At 45.2% G+C, this 26032-nt stretch overlaps 2 protein-coding genes across 9 annotated transcripts in view; one reads left to right on the top strand and one right to left on the bottom strand.

Annotated features, from left to right (window-relative positions):
• The window catches only part of LOC101327360 (NACHT, LRR and PYD domains-containing protein 7-like), a 120962-nt gene that overhangs the window by 15783 nt on the left and 79147 nt on the right, over positions 1–26032 (top strand). For 7 of the 8 annotated variants that reach the window (XM_073796167.1, XM_073796173.1, XM_073796169.1 and 4 more), the window contains exons 4-6: positions 378–548; positions 855–1025; positions 2568–2735. In XM_073796167.1, the coding sequence (XP_073652268.1) occupies positions 378–548; positions 855–1025; positions 2568–2735 (510 nt within the window). Of the gene's footprint in view, positions 1–377; positions 549–854; positions 1026–2567; positions 2736–21799; positions 25121–26032 lie in introns of those variants that run through there. The other variant, XM_073796172.1, reaches the window with a different exon arrangement.
• NCR1 (natural cytotoxicity triggering receptor 1) lies at positions 17718–25224 on the bottom strand. The gene is made up of 7 exons (XM_019927367.3): positions 24652–25224; positions 24483–24569; positions 24075–24359; positions 21468–21746; positions 21164–21211; positions 19642–19689; positions 17718–19514 (listed from the first exon to the last, which is right to left on the bottom strand). Exons 1-7 carry the CDS (start codon positions 24683–24685, stop codon positions 19303–19305), a joined length of 993 nt encoding a protein of 330 aa, XP_019782926.2. The 5' UTR covers positions 24686–25224; the 3' UTR covers positions 17718–19302.

The following is a 26032-nucleotide window of genomic DNA, read 5'->3' as shown; positions in this document are numbered from 1 at the left end:
CAGGGAAGTCCCCAGGCATCAAATTTTTTTTTTCAATAGAATCACATTTAAATTTAAGTGGGATTGGGATAGACTCAGGTCAGGGAAAGTGATATAAAAAGTGGGGTTTGAGAAATAGGCCATGTTGGTGAAACTTCACACAGAATTGTATTACTGATTTTTATTTTCCTCTTAGAGATGAGGCTGGATGATGATCAAATGGCCACAGAGATACTTGAAGAAGCAAAGGAGATCAGTTCTCTAATAGTTCAGGCCAGGGTTTGACGCATGTTGGAGTAGAATGACACGAGAATCAAGGATACAGTCTCCAAGCATAATTAGCTGACAGGGTCTCTTTGTCCTCCCAGAAGAATGACTTTCCCCCATTTATCCCGCAGGTTGGGTTCTTGTTCTGACACCCCTCAGCGGTGGGCTGATTTCTCCTCGGCCCTCAAAATCAACCAGTCCCTGAAATGCCTGGATCTCACAGCCAGTGAGTTTCCGGATGAGGGTGTCAAGTTGCTGTGTTCGACTCTGAGACACCCAATGTGTTTCCTGCAGAAATTGTCGTAAGTCTCTCCTCTCCTCCCATGAAACATCTTCATTTTAGGTCTGGGGCCACACAGAGAAGAGCAGTGGGAAGACCAGACTTACAGGGCAAACCCTATGGGACCTCTTACAGATGGAGACCCCTGGTGCCCATTTTGGCCCCAGGTAGATGAGGCATGCATTTTTGCTTGCCCTCGTCTCATTTCTGGTCCTTCAGGCTTTGATCACCAGCACAGGATAGAGAGGGTGGGGACTTGCATTAAGGGCTGTCAGCTGGGAAGTTTGGACTTTGGAAATGTCTTACCACTTACGTGGTGCTTTTGCAGGTTGGAAAACTGTCACCTTACAGAAGCCTGTTGCGAGGAGCTGTCTTCTGCTTTGATTGTCAACCAGAGGCTGACCCACCTGTGCTTGGCCAAAAACAACCTTGGCGTTGGCGGGGTGAAAATTCTGTGTGAGGGCTTGAGTTACCCCGAATGTCAACTACAGACCTTGGTGTAAGTCCCTGCTGGCTTGTGTGTGTGTGTGTGTGTGTGTGTGTGTGCATGTGTGTATATTGTATGTACATTCGCACACCTGGATTCAAGTAGGACAGAAACAAGAGTACTTAATAATTCCACTTGAATGAAACCAGCAAGATTCTGGTGGAAATTAGGGAAAGAACAGTTAGAAACAGATGTTAATGTTTGCATGTCTTTTAAGAGTAAGGTTGACCTTCCAGCCTCTTCCTATTCTGAGAATTTGAGATAAGCAGCTGGTTCTCAGGTCCGATGTTCTGTGTATATTCTGAAAATTCACATGACATCTTCCAGCAGATGGGAGTGGATTGAGTTATATAGTAGGGTTCGAGACCGGAGAGGAAGCCAGGTATTCAATTTATAGTCGCAGAGATAGAAATACTGCTTCAACAGTATTCATTAGAAGAATATAAAATTTTCCATATGATGTCACTACATAGACTGCTCTGTTTTACAGAGTTGATTTAGGCATCTCAACAACAACAAACATCTGATGCTTATAAGCGCTTATTGTGTATCAGGTACTCTACTAAATTTTGAGACTTTTTAGTCCTTACAACCACAAGCAATAGTTACCTTTGTTTCAATTTTGCCAATTAGCTAATTAGAACACCAAAGTTTAACCACTTAGTTTGCCTATGGTCACATCTGTGTAGTGGGTATGAAGCCCCCTCTATAAACTGAGGTATCAATGATCGTTACCTTAAATACATAAAGGCAATGTTTGACCAAACCTCCAGTTTGTAGGCTGTCGAAACTTAATTTTAGATTTTGTTTTAACTTCTCTCCCCAAGCGCCCTAGATTCATGGTTTTCAGGTGTCACATCATACAAAGCATGGCGTCTTTTGGTCCAGTTATCATCCACCTGCTGTTTGTCATGTCACTTCAGGCTCTACAGCCTCTGTCGCTGTTATGCCGTACGTGGGGCACAAGGCTTTTTAGGGATGATTGCAGGTCCACCTGCCTAACTGTACCATGGGAACATCCTTCTCTATGGTCAGGAGGCGTTGTAGGAGTCTAAGCTTGGAGGAGTCTGCAGTGTTTAAATTAGAGACATAGCCACTCGTATCATGAATGTTGTGCATTTGATGTACCACAGTTATGCTGGGACAATTAAATACAGGACTTGAGATAAAACATAAGACAGGGAGAATGGAATCCCAATGACCTAACCGTGCAGAAAATAAGTGAGGCCTCAGATCCAGTCTCAGGTCTGTCTGAATCCAGAGCCCTTCACCTATGTGATATTGCTATCATGCTAGGAAAACCTGTATCTTAGGAGATGCGTGTCTGTTTCTCCGTAATAAAAGGTGGCAGACAGAGGCCAGTTTAACACTCTACCATCTAGGCAGGGTAGACATAATGTAATCATCATTCCATGTGTTTTATGTTTTTATGTAGCCTACCTGAAAGCATATGGCTCAAGGTAGCATATAAGTGATGCTGGAAGTAACAGCTATTTCACAGGATGTGTGTCACAGAGGGATAATAGACTTCTCTTCATATGACTGTAATTGTAGGTTGTGTCATTGCAACATAAACAGACATGGCTGCAAATACATCTCAAAGCTTCTCCAAGGAGACTCCAGCCTAACAGACTTGGACCTGGGTTTCAACCCCATAGCCACTGGATTGTGCTTTCTCTGTGAAGCTTTGAAGAAACCAAACTGTAACCTGAAATGTCTAGGGTAAGTTGCTTTCTTCATTTTAAAGATGTTTTGGAAATATTTAATCTTTCGGAGATTTTGGAATACAAACTGCGATAGTCTCACTTTGTCCAGTTTTAGGAGAGAAATTGAATACAGGTAACTGGGTGTTTACAAAGTTGATCAGAGGGCCAGAGGGAGTGGTTTTAAGCGGGAAGAGCCTCCAGTGAAGTAGACCTCAGGATCACACTGCGTCTGGTGGGGTCCAGTGATCAGGACACAGTGGGCCTCCCCCAGTTCAATACCCGGGGAACCGTAGATGGATACCACCCTCAGGATAGGCAGTGGCCCCAACAGGATGGCGAGCTTTGAATCACTTCTCTCTTCCAAGCCTGTCAAACGTATCTCATTGACGCAACCTGCTTTGCAACCAGAAGCCTACTGGGAAGAGAATCTGGGTTGTATAAATGTAAAGACTTCCCGAGCCTTGAGCAGAGAGCCCGCTAGGATATATGGTGGTTTTGTTTACTATCCTGGCATCTTGGCTGTACCTGGGGAACTTAAAATTCTTGATGGTCACGCTTCCCCCAGATGAACTCAATCTTGGAGGAAGTGGAGCCCAGGTAGCAGAATTTTTAAGGATATTCTGGTTGGTTCTAATACTCAGTCAAGTCTGAGCTCCTCTGAAGTAGAAGTTGGAGAGGAAAATCCAAGGTATCCACAGATGGGAACTCATCTCTCTGGATCAGTGAACACGAGCCCAGCACCATAGCGAAGGCATTGAACAGGGGCTTTGACATCAGAAGCTGGTTCAGATCCCATCTGATATTAATTAGCTGTGACTTAGGACATTTAACTCTTCCCTTACAGAATGGGCAAGTCTTCTCTATGACCCATCCTGATAACAGCACAATTAATGCATTGGGTGAATTACTTTGTAAACGCATCAGCCTCATTGTACACATTTTTTTTTTTTTTTTTGCGGTACGCGGGCCTCTCACGGTTGTGGCCTCGCCCGTTGCGGAGCACAGGCTCCAGACGCGCAGGCTCAGCGGCCATGGCTCACGGGCCCAGCCGCTCCGTGGCATGTGGGATCTTCCCGGACCGGGGCACGAACCCGCGTCCCCTGCGGACTCTCAACCACTGCGCCACCAGGGAAGCCCTCATTGTACACGTTTTTATATGACAAGCATGTGAATCCATATTTGCTACCAAGTCTCAGACCACTGTCTATGAGGGACCCCCTTCCTGTCTGTCGAACTTCATCTCATGCTTTTCTCCCCACCTTGGTGTGTACATCACTCAACTAGCCCCTCAGTTCCCAGAACCCACCCAGTTCTTTCTCTCACTGCAAGGTCTTTGTCTTTAGTGTTTTTACAAAATTTTTATTGAATATAGTTGATTTACAATCTTGTGTTTCAGGTGTACAGCAAAGTGATTCAGTTTTATATATATATTCTTTTTTGGATTCTTTTCCATTGTAGGTTTTTATAAGATGCTGAGTATACTTCCCTGTGCTATACAGTAGATCCTTGTGTGTTATCTATATTATATATAGTACCATGTATATTTTAATCCCCAACTCGTAATTTATCCCTTCCCCCACCTTTCCCCTTTGGTAAGCGTAAATTTGTTTTCTATGTCTGAGTCTATTTCTGTTTTGTAAATAAGTTCATTTGTATTTCGTGGGTTTTTCTTTTTCTTTTTTTTTTTTTTTTTTTGACTACAGCATACAGACCCTGGAGTTTGCAGGGCTGTCTGCCAATACTCCTCACCTTAGTTATTTTGGGGGAGAACAAGCTAGTTTTGATAGTTCAGAGGTCTTCTGACTGTCCTATTGCAGCATGATCTGTTCTCTATAACAAATAATAAATTGACTCTAGTATTGTCCTGCCCAGTCACCAGAACTATACATTTTTAAACACTTATTTTTATGGAGGGGGAAATGCACACGGCGTAAATGAACCACTGTACACTCAGTAAACAGCTCAGTGGCGCTGACTGTACTTGTGTAACCACTGCCACTGTCCAGTTCTAGAACTTTCTCACCATCCCCAGTGGAGAACTCTATTCCCACGAAGCAGTCACTCTCCATTCCCTTCCACTCCTGGCAACCACAAAGGTGTTTTCTGCTCTAAAGATTAACTTATTCTCTATATTTCCTAGGTGGCTTTTTGTGTCAGGCCTCTTTCAGCTAGCGTAATATTTTCAAGGTTTTATCCACGTAGCAGGTGTAAGCATGTCATTCCTTATATGGCTACGTAATATCCCATTGTATGGATATACCATGTTTTGTTCATCCGTTTACTTGTTAATTTTATTTAGAGAGAAATTGAATCTATTTTCTGTATCTCCAGTGGCTACCATAGTGCCTGGGGCAGCACAAGGGTGGTTAGAGACTCCGCATATAGTTAGATGTGCAGGTGGTGCAGCGGTCAAGGGCATGTGGCTGAGGGGTCCTTCTGACTTGAGTTGGCTAACTAGGGTATATATAAGCTGGCATGAGCTGTATCTACCCCAAAGAGTGTCTCCCTCTGTCCTCCACCGGCAAAGACATCTTTTAGTCTAGAAGGAGCTCTGGGAAAAGGAGATAAGGAATGGAGGCCATGGTAACATAATGCATCCCTGGCTTAAATAACTAGCTGTAGCGTCTAAGAGAACACAATCCTATTCTGTTCCCTGACTCTCAGGCTCCTGCTCTTTTGTGCCTTTCATCATTTCACACATCCATTCAGACTCTCCTGAGGCGCCTCTTTCCAGATACCTACGAGATGACCGTCTACCACCCCACCACCTGTACCACTAATGCTTCATCTGGGTTACCAGCTGTCATAGGGATTTTAAAATTTTTTATTGGACTAGAGTTGATTTACAATGTTGTGTTAGTTTCAGGTGTACAGCAAAGTGAGTCAGTTACACATATACATATACCCACTCGTTTTTATATTCTCTTCCCATATAGGTCATTACAGAGTTTTTTTTTTTTTAAAGAAGATGTTGGGGGTAGGAGTTTATTAATTTATTTATTTATTTTTGCTGTGTTGGGTCTTCATTTCTGTGCGAGGGCTTTCTCTAGTTGTGGCAAGCGGGGGCCACTCTTCATCGCGGTGCGCGGGCCTCTCGCTATTGCGGCCCCTCTTGTTGCGGAGCACAGGCTCCAGACGCGCAGGCTCAGTAGTTGTGGCTCACGGGCCTAGTTGCTCCGTGGCATGTGGGATCTTCCCAGACCAGGGCTCGAACCCGTGTCCCCTGCATTAGCAGGCAGATTCTCAACCACTGCGCCACCAGGGAAGTCCCCATTACAGAGTATTGAATAGAGTTCCCTGTGCTATTCAGTAGTTTCTTATTAATTATCTGTTTTATATATAGTGGGGTGTATGTGTCAATCCCAATCTCCCAATTTATCCCTCCCCGACACCTTTCCCCTCTGGTAACCACAAGTTTATTTTCTACATCTGTGACTCCATTTCTGTTTTGTAAATAGGTTCATTTGTACCATTTCTTTAGAGTCCACATGTAAGCGATATCATATAAAGATATCTGTCTCTGTCTGTCTGACTGACTTCACTCAGTATGTCATCTGGATTTATTGCATTATCTCTGAATGTAGTCTGCACGTTTCAGTTCTTGATTTCCCAGCGTTGGTTCTCAACCCATCACCCCCAAGGTGTCTTTCAACTTGCAAGCCAGGCCATAGCACTTGTCTTTCAAAAGACTCAAAAGCTCTTCTTATCACTGTGGATAAAATCTGAAGGTTTTATAATAGCCTACAAGATTCTCCGGGATCCTATAAATAGTTATGAGCCACTCTTTCTACTTTCCTGCTAGCTTGGCATTTCAGCTACACTGGCTTCCTTCCCCCGAATATCATAATGGTTCACTCAAAACCATTCACTCAAAATGGTTCACGTTTTCCCCCTCCTATCATCCTTGCAATGTGGCATTCACTGACCATCGCAAATCTACTTAATCCTTCTCTGTCCTATTAATCCTAATCCTGTTTATTTTGTTCTGACACTGTCATATCCCGTCTTCAATACAACGTGTCCTGATGTCACTAAAATAAGCTCCATGAAGAAAATAATTTTCATTTCTTTGCTGCTAGGTCCTCAGCAAGTAAGAGTACGCCTGGCAACACGGTAGATTGTCCATAAGAGCTCGCTTAAATGAGTGGGTTTCTGTACTTTCCCAACAGGCTCTGGGGCTGCTCCATCACCCCTTTCAGTTGCCAGGATCTCGCCTCTGCTCTTATTAGCAACCAGAGCCTAGAAACTCTGGACCTGGGCCAGAACATCTTGGGGCAGAGTGGAGTAATGGTGCTCCTGGAGGCTTTAAAACAGAAGAATGGCCCCCTAAGGACACTCAGGTTGAAGATAGACAAACCTACCGTGGAAATCCAGAAGCTGTTGAAGGATGTGAAAGAAAGCAGTCCACAGTTGACGATTGAATGCAATAATGCCAGAACAGCCAGGCCCTTATGTTGTCACTTCCTTTCCTGAAGGAAGATAACTCTCTCGCGTGTCCCCAGAGGGGGCTGTCTGATATCTCTAAGACATCTCATTAATGAAGGACGTCAAACGTTAATTACATTTGACGTTCAAATCAAAATGTAGAATTGAGCACTGGTTTCTCACCCTCCGGTTTCTGGTAAATTCCGCACAAGTCACGCACCCACTTGATGTTAAAATGTTTTCTCTCACAAGGATAATAAAAAGCAAAGCACTTTGTTTGATGCTGTACTTATTAATATGCCCAGCAGCTAACTTAGGGTGAACTTGGCTTACTTAGTCTAGGAACAAATGTTACAACGTTCCTAGATGATTACGTGGGTTTCTTCTACTTTTCTGCCCTCGTGCAGGTATTTCTTGGCCTAATATAATAGTTGCCCAGTGAGCCTACGTGATCAGTGTGGCTTGTGGTTTTGTTAATCAGTTTTATGATCTTCTAATCCAGGAGTTGGTAAGCTTTCTCTGTAAAGGGCCAGCTAGCTAAGACTGGGTTGGCCGAAAAGTTCATGTGGGTCTTTCCATAAGATGTTATGGAAAAACCCAAACAAACCTTTCGGGCTAACCCAATATTTTGGGTTTTGCAGGCTCTATGGTCTGTCATAACTACGCAGCTCTGCCATTATAGTGTGAAACAGCCAAAGACAACACACAAGGGAGTGGACGGGGCTGCATTCCAATGAACCTTTACAAAAACAGGCAACAGGCCAGGTTTGGCCCATGTGTTATGGTTTGCCAGTTCCTGTGCTGAACTGTCCTGTTATTGAGAAGCATACATCTGACCACATCACTCCTCTCTTTAAATGTTCAGTGATTCTGTGTGTACGTAATCCATACCTGTTGCTGGTAACTCGTAGGAAAGGCTGGAAAGCCAGTTCAGAACTTTAAAAAATAAAGTCACCATTTTGGTGCTAATTTCTAGGCACTGACAAAAGTGAGTAATCGCTCCTTCCTTAATATTTCCACCAAACTTAAGAGGTAGGTGATAAGACTACCTTAAGTAGTCTTATACTGATACAGGAGTCTTTATCGATAGGGAACATTATCATAAAGTCACAGCTACAGAAACAGTGGCCTGTAGTTAGTGATTCAGGTTGAAAGCTTAAACGACACAATTTGTTTTGGATTTAGGATAACGTTTTCAGTGAACTTTTCTCCCTGACACTTTTCACCTGATAACTGTAAAAACCCCAAATCTCACATTTTTAGGTGAGATGAAATGTATTCTTAAAACTTTATTCTTGGCACTTCCCTGGTGGTGCAGTGGTTAAGACCGCCTGCCAATGCAGGGGACACAGGTTCGAGCCCTGGTGCCACGGAGCAGCTAAGCCGTGAGCCACAACTGTGGAGCCGGCGTGCCACAACTGTGGAGCCGGTGTGCCACAACTACTGAAGCCCATGCACCTAGAGCCCGTGCTCTGCAATAAGAGAAGCCACCGCAGTGAGAAGCCCACACACTGCAACAAAGAGTAGCCCCTGCTCACTGCAACTAGAGAAAGCCTGTGTGCAGCAACGAAGACCAAACGCAGCGGGGGGTGGGGGGGGCGGAAACCTTGAATAATTTAGCTTGTATACACTTGAAAGCTAATAGGTGTTATCCCTCAACATTTTGAAGATATTATTGCATAGGTTTTAGCTTTCGTTGTTGCTGTTGGAATATCTGCTCTGGGTCACATTGGCATTTCTTTGTAGCATTTCTCTGTAGTCAGTCACCCCTCTATTCTGGCTGTTGAGATGTTCTCTTCGATTTGTCTTTGAGTACTGACATGTTTGAGTACGGATATTCCTTTTATTTCCTATTTTTTATTTTATGCTGGGGATTCAGAACTCTGGGGAAAAATTTGGCTTTTATCTCTATATATTGTCTCCCATTTTCTATGTCTCATTTTACCTTTCATATCCCTTTCACATTATTCCTTCTGTGCCATATTTTTTGTGGGTTAAACATCACATTAGTTCTTTCAACCCATCAACTAGAAGGTAAAGACCCCAAGTTAACGTAGATCTATGAACTCAAGTACGGAGGTAGTATGGCTTACCTTAGTTGCTCGTTGATCCCAGGAAGGACCCAGTTTCTTTCTCTGTGTTGCATTGCCACCCTTAGCAGGCCCTTATTAAGATAAATCTGCTCAAACACTCAAGGCTGCTGTGGTATTTGGGGTGACACTCAGCTGATACTAACTTAAATCAGGCTTTTGGATACCGGTGTTGAGTGGGACATGGTTAGGCAAGGATTTCAAAGGAATAGATGATGGAGGAATTGAGTATGGATCAGAAGGAGTGATCACGGTATTAGAGGTGAGGCTGACGGAGTCAAAATTCAGCGTTCTCCTTGAGTACAAAGCTCTTGGGTAGGATTTCTGTTTTCTAAAAAAGATACAGGGACTTCCCTGGTGGCACAGTGGTTAAGACTCTGCGCTCCCAATGCAGGGGGTCCGGGTTCGATCCCTGGTCAGGGAACTAGATCCTGCAACTAAGAAGTCCGCATGCCGCAACTAAGAACGGGCGAGCCGCAACTAAGGAGCCCGCCTGCTGCAACGAAGACCCAGCACAACCAAAATAAATAATATTTTAAAAAAGATACAAATATAGTCGAGAGAGGTTGTGGTTGACAGTGTCTGGGCCAGACCTTCCCAGAATCTTAAATACATTCTGATTGACACTCTGCAGCAGTTCATTCCCCCCTGCCCCCCAAAGACCATGTTATTTTATCTATTTATAAAGAAGGAAACATGGAGAGGACTCCCTGCCACTGAGCATGATTTTGCCCCCAATCTGGCAATATCTGGAGACTTAAAAAATCATGGCATGATACACATCACATCAATGTTAGCATTTTCATTGTCTTCAGGTATACAATTCAGCAGCATTCAGTGTATTCACAACATTGCGCCACCAGCACCACCATCTAGTTCCAGGACTTTTTCGTCACCCAGGGGAACCCCTGTACCCGTTAATCTACTTTGTCTCTATGGATTTGACGACTCTGGATTTTTCTGGGTCACACAACCGGCTGTGCTGCTGGCTTCTAGTGGGCAGAGGCCAAGGGTGCTGCTATACACCCTGAGGTTGGAAACCCCACTGCAGATGGACAGCATGTGATGTCTTCAGGATACTGCACCCTCCCACGGGTCCCCAGCTGGGTAAAGTCAAGACCTAGGAGGGGTAGTGTCTCTTCCTTCGAGAGAGCAGGTGTTAAAAACCTCAGCCTTGTGGTGTCAGGAGGGCCTCCCTCAGCATCCCAGCCTCAGTCCCTTCATGGCTCAGCTCTGCTGGGGCCAGAGGGCTTGAATGGTCGCAGAATCATGGCTCATCCTCTCACCATTCTGCTCAGCCTTGGTGAGTCCCAGAGAGAAGGTGGGGGACACCTGTTACTAGAAGTGGAGGCGAACTCTTGGCTTTGGGGTTGGTCTCACCAGGGCTCTCTTCCAGGCCATGCGTATGAACCAGGAGACCAAGGCGTGGGAAGGCGAGTCCTTCCCCCAAGGGGATACTTATCTAACCTCTTGTGGGTTTTTTTAGCAGTCAGAACACACACAACATTTATCATTTTCTCTCTTACGTAGGTGTAGTTTTTGGTACCCCAAAATCGTTACAATGGTAACATCAAGGATCACTGATCACGGATAATAATAAGAATAAAGCATAATAATATTAAAAAAGTTTGAAATAAGGCAAATATGACCAAAATGTGACACAGAGAGAAAGTGAGCAAACACTGCTGTAAAAATGGCACTGGTAGACCTGCTCGACAGAGTTGCCGCAAACCTTTAATTTGTAAAAAAAAAAAAAAAAAAAAAAAAAAAGCAAAAACAAAAGAAAACCTGCAAAGCATAATCAAACAAGGTATGCCTGTATTTCAGTAGTTCATTCTTTTTTATTGCTGAGTTCACTCTGTTTACTCTTTGTTTTTTTAAAGATTTTTTTTTTTGGTGTGGGCCATTTTTGAAGTCTTTATTGAATTTAGTATAATATTGCTTTTGTTTATGTTTTGGTTTTTTGGCTGCAAGGCGTGTGGGATCTTAGCTCCCCTACCAGGGATCGAACCCACACCCCCCGCAATGGAAGGCGAAGTCTTAACCACTGGACCGCCAGAGACGTCCCACACTCTGTCTGTTTATTCTTTCACATTATGCTGTAGAGACAAGCAAAACTCATTCTCCTGCTGATGGACTTTGGGCCGTTCCCATGACCTGTTGATTTAGAACTGTGTCCTGAGGCACCCCGGAGGTATGCAAGGTCCACTCGGGACTAGCTGCTAAAGCAGAGGTCAGAACCGCCACGTTACACCTCGCTGGGAGAGCTGACTAGCTGTCCAGGGGCTGCAGCATCAGTGTTAAGGGAGAGGCAACCAAGGTTAAGTCAGAACCCAGTAAACCAGAGGCCGTCACAGCTGCCTGACGAGTGGCTGATGGGAACCTCAGCTGCTTCTGGAGTTCAGGTGATGCTGAACACTAAACAAGTAACACTCTTGTTTTGCACAAGGCGCTTGTGAAAGACAGAGTTGGGGTTATAAAGTCACTTCTATAAAAGGCTCAGTAAGAAGGATGGCACGGAGAGCTGAATCCAGGGAGACTCAGGGCTTGATACTTCTTTCCAGGATTACTTGCCAGACCTTCTCTTTCAGCAATTCGGATTCCTGGATTCCGAACAAGAGGAATCTGTGATCACCAAGTGTCTGGGTCCTCCAGAAGTGGAACATTCCATCACGGTCCGGGGGCGAGGGGTGGGGAAACCTTCACACTTAAGGTAGAGGGAAACCTCCAGTGTCCAGAGCACAGACCCAACGCACATCTAAGAGATGGATCCAGATAGAGCGGGGAGATACCATTCTTCCTGTGGAGGCAGAGGACCCTGATCAGAGCTCAGTGACCCAATGGAACAGTCGGTGACGGGTGAGCGAAACTCACACGGACATTTAGGTCAGGGCTGGGCTGGGCTGGGATCTGTTGTCTCCAGCAGATCCACTGCCTGACATCCCATCCTAAATCTCAGTCCATTTGGGTCGCATTGACTCTTCACTCAGAGCATGCCCAGCTCCTGTTCCGGGACCCAGCCTAGATTCCGGGATCTCTCTCCAGCCCGGTAGTTCTCAAATGGGGTGATTCTTCTCTCTCCTCGCCCCCACGTCAAGAGACATTTGGGGCTGTTACAACTCGGGGAGGTGGTGCTACTGGTGGGTAGAGTCCAGAGATGCTGCTAAACGTTGTGCAGTGCACACTACGGCACCCTCCCCCACTCCGTACAGCGAAGAATTATCTAGCCCCGAAAGTCAACAGTGCCAAGGTTGAGAAGCCCTGGTTTACAGGGTTCTTGCCCCCAAAATAACCACCATCTTTGACCACTCAATCTGGGGGAAAAGGCAGGGTTCCAAGTCTGGGGCAATTCTGCAAACTCCACTTAGGGTAAGACACCCCTCTTTTTAGAGGACTGGCAAAGAGGACACGTCAAGGAGAAGAGAGGAAGCAAAGCTGGAGAGGATAAATAGACCGACATATTTTACAAAGAAAAAGATGAACCAAAAAGTCCTTTATTTGGCCCTGCTGACCTCTTTGCTCCCCTTTCAGCCGGGTTTCCCCTTGCTCGCTCTGTTGCAGTCGTGCAGGTGGGTGTCTTGCTACTTCCCTGCCTTGGGCTCTCCACCTGCTGTTTTGTCTGCTGGGTGAGCGTTTTTGTGGCATTTCAGTATTTGATGTGACCGCCCTTCTCAGCACAGTCAACACGTCCTCACCCAGCTGACCACCAGATCTCATGGATGTCCGTCCCCCATCACACCCACCTTTTTCCATCACCCTATTTATGTCCTTACAAGCCAGGGGTTCTTATCTGGGTGGCTCTTAATGTTGTCCTCAAGGAGACATTGGCACTGTCCAGAGAGACTTGGTTGTCACACATTGGGTGGGTGGGTGGGTGGTCCTGGCGTCTAGTGGGCAGAGGCCAGGAATGCTACTGACACCAAGCAATGCTTAGGACAGTCCCTGCTATGCACTGGATTGTGTCCAAATGCACATGTTGAAGCCCTAACCCACCAATGTGACTATTTAGAAGAGAAACAGGGCTTCCCTGGTGGCGCAGTGGTTAAGATCCCGCCAGCCAATGCAGGGGACACGGGTTCAAGCCCTGGTCTGGGAAGATCCCACATGCCGTGGAGCAGCTAAGCCTGTGCGCCACAACTACTAAGCCTGCGCTCTAGAGCCCACAAGCCACAGCTCTTGAAGCCTGGGCGCCTAGAGCCCGTGCTCTGCAACGAGAAGCCACCACGATGAGTAGCCTGTGCATCGCAACAAAGAGTAGCCCCCGCTCACCGCAACTAGAGAAAGCCCGCGCGGAGCAACGAAGACCCAACGCAGCCAAAGACAAATAAATAAAATAAATAAAATTTTTAAAAATATTAAAAAAAAGAAACAGGTTCGGGCATCTATCATAGAGAAATTGAAACCATGGCATTAAATGAAGTCAACCAGGCTTGCGTTCAGAGAAACGTGGGTCCACCATAGAACCTTAAAGCTCTGGCGTTGGAGAGCCCGAAAACTCGGTGGTGGAGGGACTGTCAGAAGTGAGTAGGGACAGGTGTCAGAAAAAGCCATCGAAGTGACTATTTCAAGGAGGAAGTGGTCGTACACAAGTACCAGAAGAACAAAATAAGGGTTGAGGAGCGTCCACTGAGAGTTCCAGGAAACACATTAGTGTTTGTGACAAAAGCAGCCTCTGAGGAAGTGTGGGGTGAGAAACCAGTTTCTAGTGGTTGAGGAACAAGTGTGAAGAGGCAAAGCAAAGACCGCCCATGTGGGGAATATCTCAGGGCAACTGGTCGCCCCGTCCATGGACCAGGAATAGTAGAAGGGGATGGACATTCTCTGAGTAATCGTATCCATGTTCTGAAGCTTTAGTTCCTTTTCCTAACTCAGAGTTAGGAAACTTTGGTGCCAGTGGTGATGGTGTAACAACTGTGGAGCACTGAGAAGTCCCTAGGACGGGGGACTTCCCTGACGGTCCAGAGGTTAAGACTTCGCCTTCCAATGCAGGGGGTGCGGGTTCGATCCCTGGTCTGGGAGCTAAGATCCCACATGCCTCATAGCCGAAAAACCAAACCATAAAACAGAAGCAATAGTGTAACAAATTCAATAAACACTTTAAAAAGGGTCCACATCAAAAAAAAATCTTAAAAAAATAAACCCGTAGCATGACGTCATGAACTCATGTATTACTAAGAAGGAGTTATTGTTCCCTCCTTTCGGCAAATGTAAGGTGAAAATAGAAAGGACGTATCTTGCCTCAGGAACACAGGTGTTAATGGAGGTCGAATTTGGTCCTTTCCCCCACCTCCTGATTCTTCCGTGCACCTGTTGTATGCAACGGGATGATGGAAGCAGGTAGGGAAGGCAGACTGGAGATCCAGTCTTGGTGTTGTAATGGGGAAGATGAAAGAACTTGGGGGTAAACACAGAAGGAAGAGAGGCAGGGCTGGGGTAGGGAAAGGAGATGCCATCTCAGCCTTCAAACCTCACCTTTCCTAATACCCATGAGACCAGGCAACGGTAGCATCAACCCGCAGAAACAGATCACCAAATGTGAGGGCACCTTGAGGAGAGATAGGTTAGATCAGTGCTGTGATGGAGTGATGAGTGTGCCTGCTTAAAAAAAAAATTATATATATATATATATATATATATATATATTTCAGCCATGAGAAAGAAGGAAGGAAATTTTGCCATTTATGACAAAAAGGATGGACCTCGAGGGCATTATGCTAAGTGAAATAAGTCAGAGAAAGACAATTACTGTATGATATCACTTAAATGTGGGCCCTAAAAATCCATACTTGTAGAAACAGCAGAATGGTGGTGCATAAAGGCTGGGGGCCGAGGAAATGGGGAGCTGATGCTTAAGGGTGCAGACTTGCAACTAGTAGACAAATAAGCCCTGGAGACCTAGTGCCCGGTATAGTGATGACAGACAACAGTATCGTATGATCATCATCAGACTTGGTAAGAGAGCAGGTCTTAATTATTCCAACCACAAAAAGGAAGTGGCAGCTATGTGATGTGATGGAGGTGTTGGCTAATGCTACAACGGCAATCCTTTTACAATAGGTAAATGTATCAAAGCAACACATTGTATACCTTAAATCTACACAATATTCTATGTCGATTATATTTCAATGAAAAGGAAAACACTTTTCAGTTTGGGACAACAGAGGCTCTCTGATGTCTCTTGATGTTGCCCCAAATGTATCCTTTTCTTATCACACCTATCATGGTTCATCTACAGTATCAACGCCAGTGGGTGGGCATGAGGGCAAAAAAGGTCCCCTTTGTCCACCCAGGTGCCCAATTTACAAACTTCAGAGTTTTTTTTTTTAATTGGAGTACAGTTGATTTACAATGTTGTGTTAGTTTCAGGTGTACAGCAAAGTGAATCTGTTATACATTTATCCAGTCTTTTTAGATTCTTTTCCCGTATAGGTCATTACAGAGTATTGAGTAGATTTCCCTGTGCTCTACAGTAGGTCCTTATTAGTTATCTATTTTATGTACAGTAGTGTGTGTGTGTCAATCCCAGTCTCCCAATTCATCCCTCTCCCCCTTACCTTCTGGTAACCATAAAAAACTCAGACTTCTTGTTGACCCTGCCACCTGCCCACCCATCATTTCTAAACAATAAAATGAAGTATGGCTTCTGTGCCTGAAATATGTCAAAGGTGTCTACTTTCTCAGAGTGGTTATCGACGTTCACGTGGAATAATGTAGCAGCCTCCTAACTGATTTCACTGGATATGTTCCTTCTTATTTTTGAATGGAAACAACTTAGCAAAAGAAGAATACAAAGGAATTTTCTAACTGGGACAATGAGTATCTACAAAAAATTATAGCAATTAGCTTACTCAATGGTAAGATATTAAAAATATTCCCCATAATATTGGTACTAAGAAAAGGGCACCTGCTATCACCACTTCTATTGATTAATGTACTGGAGGTTCTAGCCAGGTAATAAGACAGTAAAAAAAAAAAAAATTAATTTTGGAAAAAAATCCTAAAAATGTTTGAACCTAAAAATAATCTTAAATAGTCTAAAATGGTTAAGATTAAGAAGTGAGCTTTGCAAGACACATTCCATATAAAAAATCAATTTTATTTTTATACTACCAGCAACCAACAGAAGCAATAACATTATTTAAAGAATGATACTACTTACAAAATAAAAGTCATGTAAGTAGGGATCTCTCTGGAGGAGATGTAACTAGTGGATATTTCTGGTGGGTATCTTAACAAAAGATATGCACATTCTCTACGTGGAATACTGTAAGATATTATTTAGAGAAGTTACTGAACATGAAGTTAAATGGTGAAATATACCACATTTAAGGTTTGAAACTTCCAAGGATGGAAAGATTGAAGAGGTGATGATTCTCTGTAAATTGATCCGTAGCTTGGATACAATCTCATGTGAAATCCAGGTGGGTGTTTTGTGAACACTGATACCCTAAAGTTAGTATTGAAATCCAAAACACGCAGAATAATCAAGGCAATCTTGAAAAATAAGGACAGAGCTAGAGAATATGGTACCAGGTCTCAAGACCTACGTGTACCTGTCACTCACAGCTGGACCTCCATCTGGGTTACCAGTATTAGTTACGGAACCTATATCGTTCTGGTTGTCAGCACTAGGACTAGGTGAGCCATTCTCAACTCTTCTGTCTCCCCCCACCTACCATGCTTTTGTTTTCTTTGCATATGTCCTTCCTCTCACTGCAGCCAGAAGGGTCTTCGCACAGTGTAGAAATCATCATATTACATCCATGATCAAAATGCTTGGTGAGCTCCCTTTGCCTTAAGGATAAAATGTGCATTTATTTATGTGGCTTCCATGGCCATGCCCAGCATCGTCCACAGCTACTCTTTTCTGTCACAGTCAGAGCCCTAGTTATACTGAACGTTTTCACCCTCTGTCTTACATCTGAGCCTTTGGATACATTGGTACAGACAGCTGCCGTCTTCCCCTTTCTTCACCCCTGCATCTCCCTCAATGTCTCTATATAATGGAATCTTTCACAGGAAGGGGCTCCAAGGGCATCCTCTAGTTCCTCTCTCACGAGACATTGATCTTCTCACTTCTTGAAGATCTCTACTCCTGGACGATAAATCCTGTCATGGTGGGGATAATGTTTGCCTTGGTGTGTTGCACTCTCACCAGTGCCTGACACATGGTAGGCTCTTATGACAAGGACTGGAATTGCTTATTACAACTCTGTTACCTTTCACTTCATTGGTAATGGAAGTACCAATATTCAGCTTGCCACAGAGCTATTTGGAAAAAAGGCTACATCGTCAGCCTCCCTTGCATCTAGGTGTGGAAAGCTGTTAAGTTCTGACCGTGGGGAAATAAATGAAAGTGTTTTTGGAGTGTTTCCAGTAAATCATCATCACAAACAGTTGGCCAGTACTTTACCCCCACCCTCCTCCCCTCCCTTCCTCTCTCCTTCCTTTCTTTCTCCCCATGCTTCATTTTGCGGTCTGAAATACAAGCCATGTTCAATATTTCAGAAAGAGCGTTGCAATACTTGACCCTCTGGCATTGACCCATTGACCAGTTTTGGAAGATTTTAACCTGGACTGCCAAGGACAGCATAGGGCCATGGTGGTGAAGACCCTTCCATCCCCTTGAGGAGCCTCCTTTGCCCAGGTCAAGCCCTGCCTTTATATCTTGACCCCTAAAATATTTCTCCCTGACCCATTTTTTCCTTGAGACTCTAGGTTTCTTGCCATAAACTAGAATATGGAAAGGTTGGAATGTCCTGAACCCACCCCAAACAGGTCCATCTCATCTTGAGATGAAGACTATAAATGGGTATTAGCTAGAAAGTCTTGGACCTTAGAACGCCTGGTAGGTGAAGACCAGAAAGGAGAACATACAGTATTGGGGCCACTAGTCATGAGGTAATACTTGGTATGAGTTTTAATTGCCCTTAGTATCAGGAATAATAATGGTTATCGTGCATTGAGTAGCGTACACATGTCAGAGCTTATGCTGGTTTCTGGATATTCTTGATCTCCAGATCTTCATGTTATCCCTTTGAGGCTGGAATTAATATTCGCTGATATTTAACAGAAAATGCAGATTTAAGAACGAATTTGACCTGTGTAAGGTGTCACAATATTGAGAGGAGGCGGGGACCCACATAATGGGTATATTAGTGGGTTGACCAAGTCGAAACTCTCAAAAAGGAGAGCGTTTGTGATGCCCAGACAACATTTCAAGGACCACGCGTAGGACTCTCAAGTTCAAGTGGCACTCTGACCCCATTTATAGATCCATTTGTTCAACATACATTTCCTGAGAACTCTGAGTAGTGGGAACTACGAACACAGCCATTACACCTGACATAAATTTAATTCACATGAGTTCACAGTCGATACAGGAAAATGGATACGTAGGCAGTATTAGGGTTCAAATGCTGTTGTAGAGAATTACAGGTGCTTTGGGACTATGAAAGTAGTATCTTAAGTCAAGCTGGAGGATTTGGGAAATCATCTTGGAGGAGATGATATCTACTAGGAGACCCAAAGAACAAGGCAAGGTGTGGATAAAGAAGTGGAGAAGAAGAAATCCTGCAAGGGCATAGGATAGAGGGAACTGGGGCATGGCTGCCATCCAGCCAGGACACATTGGTATAGATGTGCTGTTTGTTTATACGCCTGCATCTCCATTGACTGGTTGTTGCCTCTCCGGCTCTGGTTCTGTCTGATAAGTGCACCTATTCTGTACTGGTGGTTAAATATTTTGAATGACATGTGCAAGAGACAGCAAAGAAGAAATAGGGATAAAGACAAAAGTAGGGAGGAGATACTCCCACGGCCATGCCGTTAAAGATGTTTTCAGGAAAGACCAGAGTGGTTAAAAGTTTGGTTCGCAGGAAGCAAGTGCAACAGTACTTAGAACCTAGAAGAGACAATGGGTTTTGCCTACAGAAGAAATGTAGCACTTTCATCCCCAACCCTCCGCCAAACTCCGTGCAGTTCTCCCTTCGTTTTCTGCGATGACTCTCTCCTCCATGGGCTCAACTCGGAGCTCCCACAGCCCAAGGTCAGGGTCAGCTTGCAGCTTCACCTGTGGCCACTGCATCTCTCGGTCATTTCTCCAGGGCTTTGTGCTCTGAACCTTCTGCATTCCTGCCTTGAAGCCCTGCTGGCTCTCTCCTGAAGCTTCTTCCTGTGAAGCCAGTTTTCAACCGGGAGCCACACGAGGGCCACCAGGACCAGGAAAACTAGGCCAATCCGAAGGAGGTTCTGGGCATTGTGACCCCAGAGGACAGGATCTGGGGTCAGAAGAACGAGAGTGATGGCTCACAGGAACCTACCAAGACCCCTTCACCCCATCTCTCTTCCTCTTTCCTTTCCCGATCTTATGTCCTTTAGCGCCTCCAGCCCCCACTGCTGGCTTACCTTCCTGGAATTGGGCCTCTGTGGTTAACATGTAGGAGTCCCAGTGGTCTGCAGAGGATAAGGAAAGAGGAGACGTGAGGAAAAGAGATGATGTGGCCTCTTCCATCCCAGGCTCTCCTACCCTTGGTTATACTCCGTGACGTTCTATAGCTTCTCTAGGTCCACCCCTCGCACTCCAGGTCCCAGTGGCTTCATCTGGCAGGTGGAGTGGAAGAGGGCAAAGACCTACTGTATAGCACAGGGAGCTCTACGTAACGCACTGCCGTGTCCTCAGTGGAGGGGATATATGTGTATGTATGGCTGATTCATTTTGCTGTGGAGTAGACGCTAACGCAACATTGTAAGGCAACTATGGTCCGACAAAAATTAATTAAAAACAAAACAAAAGACAGACAGACCAGAGGAAGAATTCAGCTCTAGGACTCATAAGCGTGTGTCTCCAGGCGTATCTTCTGTGTGAGCCTCCGTTTCCTCATTAAGTCAACCGCCATCCTTTCTTCTTTGTCCCACTGGTCACGTCATTCAGTCTTTTTTTTTTTTTTTATGATTCTATATATATGGCATTCTTTTTTTTTTTTCACACACACACTGTATTTTATTTTTACAAGAGATAAATAAACTGACACCAGGCATTGGAAATGGATGACCACCACAAAAGCAACAATGACTGCAATTACCAAACACGAAACACTCACACTATGTCATAATACTGACATTCAGTCCAGGAATCCTCCACTGTACGTCATTCAGTCTTAACCAAACTTCTTCAAGGTCCTCAGTGAGCTGCCCCAGCCCACCACACCCCTGCCATCCCCCCTCTGACATCATTTCCAGTCCACTGGGCTCCTGGCTGTTCTTTCATCACCCTGCCCATCTTTCTGCCTTAGCGCATAGGCCTAAGGACTCATGCCCTCAACTCTTTCAGCTCTTTTCTTTCTTCCTTCCTTCCTTCCTTCCTTTCTTTCTTTCTCCTTCCTCCCTCCCTCCCTCCCTCCCTCCCTTCCTTTGTCATTATTGAATTTGTTACAGTATTGCTTCTGTTTTATGTTTTGGTTTTTTGGCCTCGAGGCAGGTGGGATCTTAGCTCCCCGGCCAGGGATCGAACCCGCATCCCTGCATTGGAAGGCGAAGTCTTAACCACTGGACCGCCAGGGAAGTCCCTCAGCTCTTTGCTTGAAGCCTCCTTCTCTGTGAGGCCAGTGTGGACAACTCTGTTCAGTGCTGCCACCTGCCCTCCTCCCCATCACCGTAATGCCATTCGTTCTACATTGTCCTTTTCCACATCGTCATTTCCTCCTTGTGTGCTGTGTCATCGATTGATGTATCCTGACTTAGATTCATGGTCTGCCTTCTCCCGCTAGAGTACGAGTGCCACACAAGCAAGGATCTCTGGCTGACCGATAGAACTGTAGTTCGTGGCATACGCTATACACTCAAGGGATATCGTGAACGAATGCCAGGGTTTTAGCGTCACTGGGAGGCTTTGAGTCCTTCCCCAAGTTTAGAAGTCCGTGTTACTCACCAGAAGAGGTGTGCTCTGTGGGCTCAAAGGTGGTGTCCCCGGCATCTCCTGGCAATGGAGACAAGGAGAAAAATCAAGGGATCTGGTCTTTCCACTTATTCTCTACACTCCGCCCCCCCCTCTGGTGATATTCCTCATGAGCTATCAAATGGGCCTCTGGGAGATCAACGTGGATGAGGGCATTGGTGAAAAGTACCCCCTGTGCGTCTTCCCGCCTGCCTCTTTGCTGCCTCTCTCATCATTATTTGGAGGGTCAGTTAGGGATCCAGAAAGGACACGGGGTAAAACTGGGGGGCGTCCTCACCTTTGACCAGGAGCTTCACAGGCTCACTGGGGAAAGACCATGCATGTGTGTTGTAGGAGCCAAAACATCTGTACGTGCCTCTGTGAGCTGTGCTCACAGGGCCCATGGGGAACTCCGCCTGGATGTTCCCGTATCTGCGCTGTGGGCGGCTGGATCTTCCCTCCTTGAGCAGAAAGAAGGTGCTTGTTGCTGTTTCTAGGCGGCAACGGAAGGTCACTTCCTCTCCTGAGATCACCTCAGGTCTGGGTTGAACGGAGAGGGTGGGTGTGTCATACAGTCCTGCGAGAGAAGGTGGCTGGTAGGTAAAGAACATAACTTTTTTTTTTGACCAGGCGGCATGTGGGATCTTAGTTCCCCGACCAGGGATTGAACCCACGCCCACTGCATTGGAAGTGGCGGAGTCTTAACCACTGGACCACCAGGGAAGTCCCAGTAAAGAGCATCTTTATCCTGCTTCCTATATCCCCCATCCCTCTTCTCCTTAGGACCAGGATATCGCTCCCCAGAATCTTGGTCTCTTCTTCTGTTTCCTAGGTTTGTCTCGGTCATGGACATACCCTCTCTGATCTCTCCCTTCACGACTGAGACAGTTGCTCCCCTAGCTTCCAGGAGTGTTAAGATGAATCTCTTTCTAATGATACAGATGAACTTATTTGCAAAGCAGAAATAGAGGCACAGCTGTAGAGAACAAATGTATGGATACCAAGGGTGGCTGGGATGAATTGGGAGATTGGGATCGACATATATACACTATTGATACTACGTATAAAATAGATAACTAATGAGAACCTACACTGTAGAGCACAGGGGACTCTACTCGATGCTCTGCGGTGGCCTAAATGGGGAGGAAATCCAAAAAAGAGGGGACATATGTATACGTATAGCTGATTCACTTTGCTGTACAGCAGAAACTAACACAACATTGTAAAGCAACTCTACCTCAATAAAAATTAATTTAAAAAAGATGACTCTCTGGGAATCGCCCTACGTCATCGGTCCTCAGTGTTTGGTCCTTGGGACCAGCAACCTCCGCGTCGTCAGGAACCTTGTTAGAAATGCAAATTGCCAAGCTCTACCCCAGACCTACTGCCTCAGAAACTTAGGAGAGCAGCCATCTGTGTTTTAAAACATCATTATCACTTTTAGTCGTAGTAAAATATACATAAATCTACCATCTTAAGTATTTTTTGTGTGTGTGTGTGAGGTATGTGGGCCTCTCCCTGCTGTGGCCTCTCCCGTTGCGGAGCACAGGCTCCGGACGCGCAGGCTCAGCGGCCATGGCTCACGGGCCCAGCCGCTCCCCGGCATGTGGGATCTTCCCGGACCGGGGCACGAACCCGCGTCCCCTGCATCGGCAGGCGGACCCTCAACCACTGCGCCACCAGGGAAGCCCCATCTTATTTTTAATTTATTTTTTGTATTTTTAATTGTACAGTTCTGTGGTATTAAGTGCATCCACATCGTTGTACAACCATTATCACCATTAGTCTCCGGAACGCTTTTCATCTTGCATAACTGAAAGTCTGTACCCATTAAACACTAACTCTTCACTCCCCCTTCCCCCAGCCCCTGCTAACCACCATTCTCATTTCTGCCTCTGAATTTGAGTATTTTAAGTACCCCATGTAAATGGAAATGTACACTTACCGATCCTTTGAGGACTGGCTTATTTCACTCAGTATAACGCCCTCAAGTTCATCCATGTTGTATCATGTGTTAGAATTTCCTTCCTTTTTAAGGCTGAATGATACTCAGTTGTATGGATGGACCACATTTTCTCCATCCATTCATTCACTGATAGGCAAAGGATGTTTCCACCTCTTGGCTATTATGAATAATGCTTCCATGAACACGGTCTCACTGAAGTCATCTGTGCGTCTGCAAGCCCTACAGGTGATTCTGATATCTACCAAAGTTTGAGAACCATATCCCTCAACTGAAGGGAACTATCTGACCCAAGCTTACCTGGCCAGCCAGTCACCTTAACCCCATTTACTTTGTCTTTTTTCCATACCACCGTTTCGCCCTCACATGCTATATAATTGATTTGAATTTCCTGACTTTGACTCATGGTCTGTCTTCTGCTAGAATACAAGAACCACAAAAGCAAGGGTATTTGTCTGCAATCTCCCTAAGAGTGGTTCCCAGCCCATCACTGTTTGATACAGTGGGGGGTACGGAGCTTCCAGCCTCATTTCAATACTATTCTGAAAGGCCACCCAGGTCCAGAGTCCCACATCTGCTCGGCCGAGGTCTCAGGGGAAGCTGCATCACAGTCCCACTTCCCCTTCTGCCCAGCCTGTCCCCCTCACTCATCACAGGTGCGATGTTTGAGGACACTCCACAGTAATCCCCTCTGCACGAATATCCATCTCAGAGCCTCTTTTCTGAAGAACCTAAGACAGATCTGCTTCTGGGACATGAGACAATTCTCTAGAGATAATCCCTGTAGGAAATAATCAACCCTCAACATTACCCTCGAGACAAATACCTGAGTGAGGTATCTGAGTGAGGCTTGGAAGAGAGCAAAGGAGATGAACAAGGGATGACCCTGCCCGGGAGTCAGGCTGAGGCGTTGACTCTACAGCTATGCAGTGGGACAGTTACCTGTTACCACCAGATCCAGAGGGTCACTGGGCTCTGACCAGAGCTCCCCACTTCGATAGAAGCACCTGTACTGCCCTGCAGTCTGTGAGGTCATGGACGGGATGGGGAACTTGACTCTGTTCGACATGCCAGGTGACTTCGGTCTCTTGAAGGCAGAAAGGCCTCCCTCAAAGTGCAGTTGGTACTCAGCGGCCTCGTGAGTTCCTTGACACCAGATGATGGCCAGTTTTCCTTCTGGAATCATGAAACTGGGTTTGACCCAGATGACAGGTTTCGAGAGAGTCTCTGGAAAGGAATCAGAGGCTGGAGTTCCAGAGAAAGGCCCTGCTCACCCTCCTTTCCACCCAGCTGCTGGTCTCAAGCCCTCCTAGCAAGCCAGAGCCCCTGCCCTCTTCCAGTTGTTCTCACGTGGGTACTTAGTCTCAAACCAGACGCTGGGGCTTTGAAGGAAGGACTCACGCTTCTGGGTGCTGGTCCCCTGGCTCAGAGACAGCCCTGGAAAGCAGGAATCATGAGATATATCACCCCATCCACACGAGACCCCTGAATTCCATCTCTCTTCCGTGCAAGAACTCACCAAGAAAGAGAAGGGCAGCAAGTGCAGAAGGCATAGCTCAGGTTGTGCCTGGCTAATGTGGAGAGCTGGGGGGAGACTGAGTCCAGCAGGCCAGGGAGAGGCACAGGATGTGGTGAGTGAAGCCCAGCGCCAATCACCACGGGACTTTCACACTGACTTTTTTATGAGAAGATTCAAAGATCTCCCCCCACCTCTGGCCGTCGGGTATAAGGAGAGGAAATGGTCCCCATGACACATCTGATCATATATGTGGTTTCTAACCAGAACCTCTGATAGTTGTCTGCCCGAACTGAAACTCATTTCAGGGTCAACTTCTAAATTTTGAAATATGGACATTATGCCCAGGGAAGGCATAGGGTAGTGTGCAGAGCAAAGGCCTTCGAGTCATTAAAAAAAATAGGTGTTTGGGCTTCCCTGGTGGCGCAGTGGTTGAGAGTCCGCCTGCCGACGTAGGGGACACGGGTTCGTGCCCCGGTCCGGGAAGATCCCACATGCCGTGGAGCGGCTGGGCCCGTGAGCCATGGCCGCTGAGCCTGCGCGTCTGGAGCCTGTGCTCCGCAATGGGAGAGGTCACAGCAGTGAGAGGCCTGCGCACCGCAAAAAAAAAAAAAAAAAAAAAGGTGTTTTTAACTTTGGCTCCCCTGGGTACATTCATATGCTTGGATGTTAACTGGTTTCATCAGAATAGAATGATAATACTACCTTCTTCAAAGATTTGTTATAATGTTTCAATACATAATATTTTTAAGCAAAAATATATTTTATTTGTTACATAATGACATTCCTTTAGTCTTTTATAAAGCAGAAATTAAATTTTAAAATATTAAGTACTTAATATTAAAATATTGTCTGTTATAAAGCAGAAATTAAATATTAAAATATTAGGTACTTTAAAATATTAAGTACTTAAATATTAAGTATTAATATTAAGTAGTATAATATTAATATATTAAGTACTTAATATATTTTAAATGCAAAATGTGTCCACTGTTCTTTTTTTAAGGGTCTAAATAATTTTAAATTAATTAATTACTTAATTGAAGTATAGTTGATCAACAGTATTGGATTTGTTCCAGGTGGACAGCACAGTGATTCACTATTTTTGCAGATTATCCTCCATTATAAATTATTACAAGATAATGGCTATAATTCCCTGTGCTATATAGTGTATTCTTGTTGCTTATCTATTTTATACATATTAGTTTGTATCTCTTAATCCCATACCCTATATTTTTCCGGACCCCCTTCCCTCTTCCGTTTGGTAACCACTAGTTTGTTCTCTATGTCTGTGAGTCTGTTTCTGTTTTGCATATACATTCATTTGTATTATTTTTTAGAGTCTACATATAAGTGATAGCATATAGTATTTGTCTTTCTCTGT

The sequence above is a fragment of the Tursiops truncatus genome, chromosome 19 (genome assembly GCF_011762595.2).
Source record: "Tursiops truncatus isolate mTurTru1 chromosome 19, mTurTru1.mat.Y, whole genome shotgun sequence".
NCBI lineage: Eukaryota > Metazoa > Chordata > Mammalia > Artiodactyla > Delphinidae > Tursiops > Tursiops truncatus.
The sequence above is the reverse complement of the archived record's forward strand: the minus strand, read 5'-3'. Positions and strand labels throughout refer to the sequence as shown.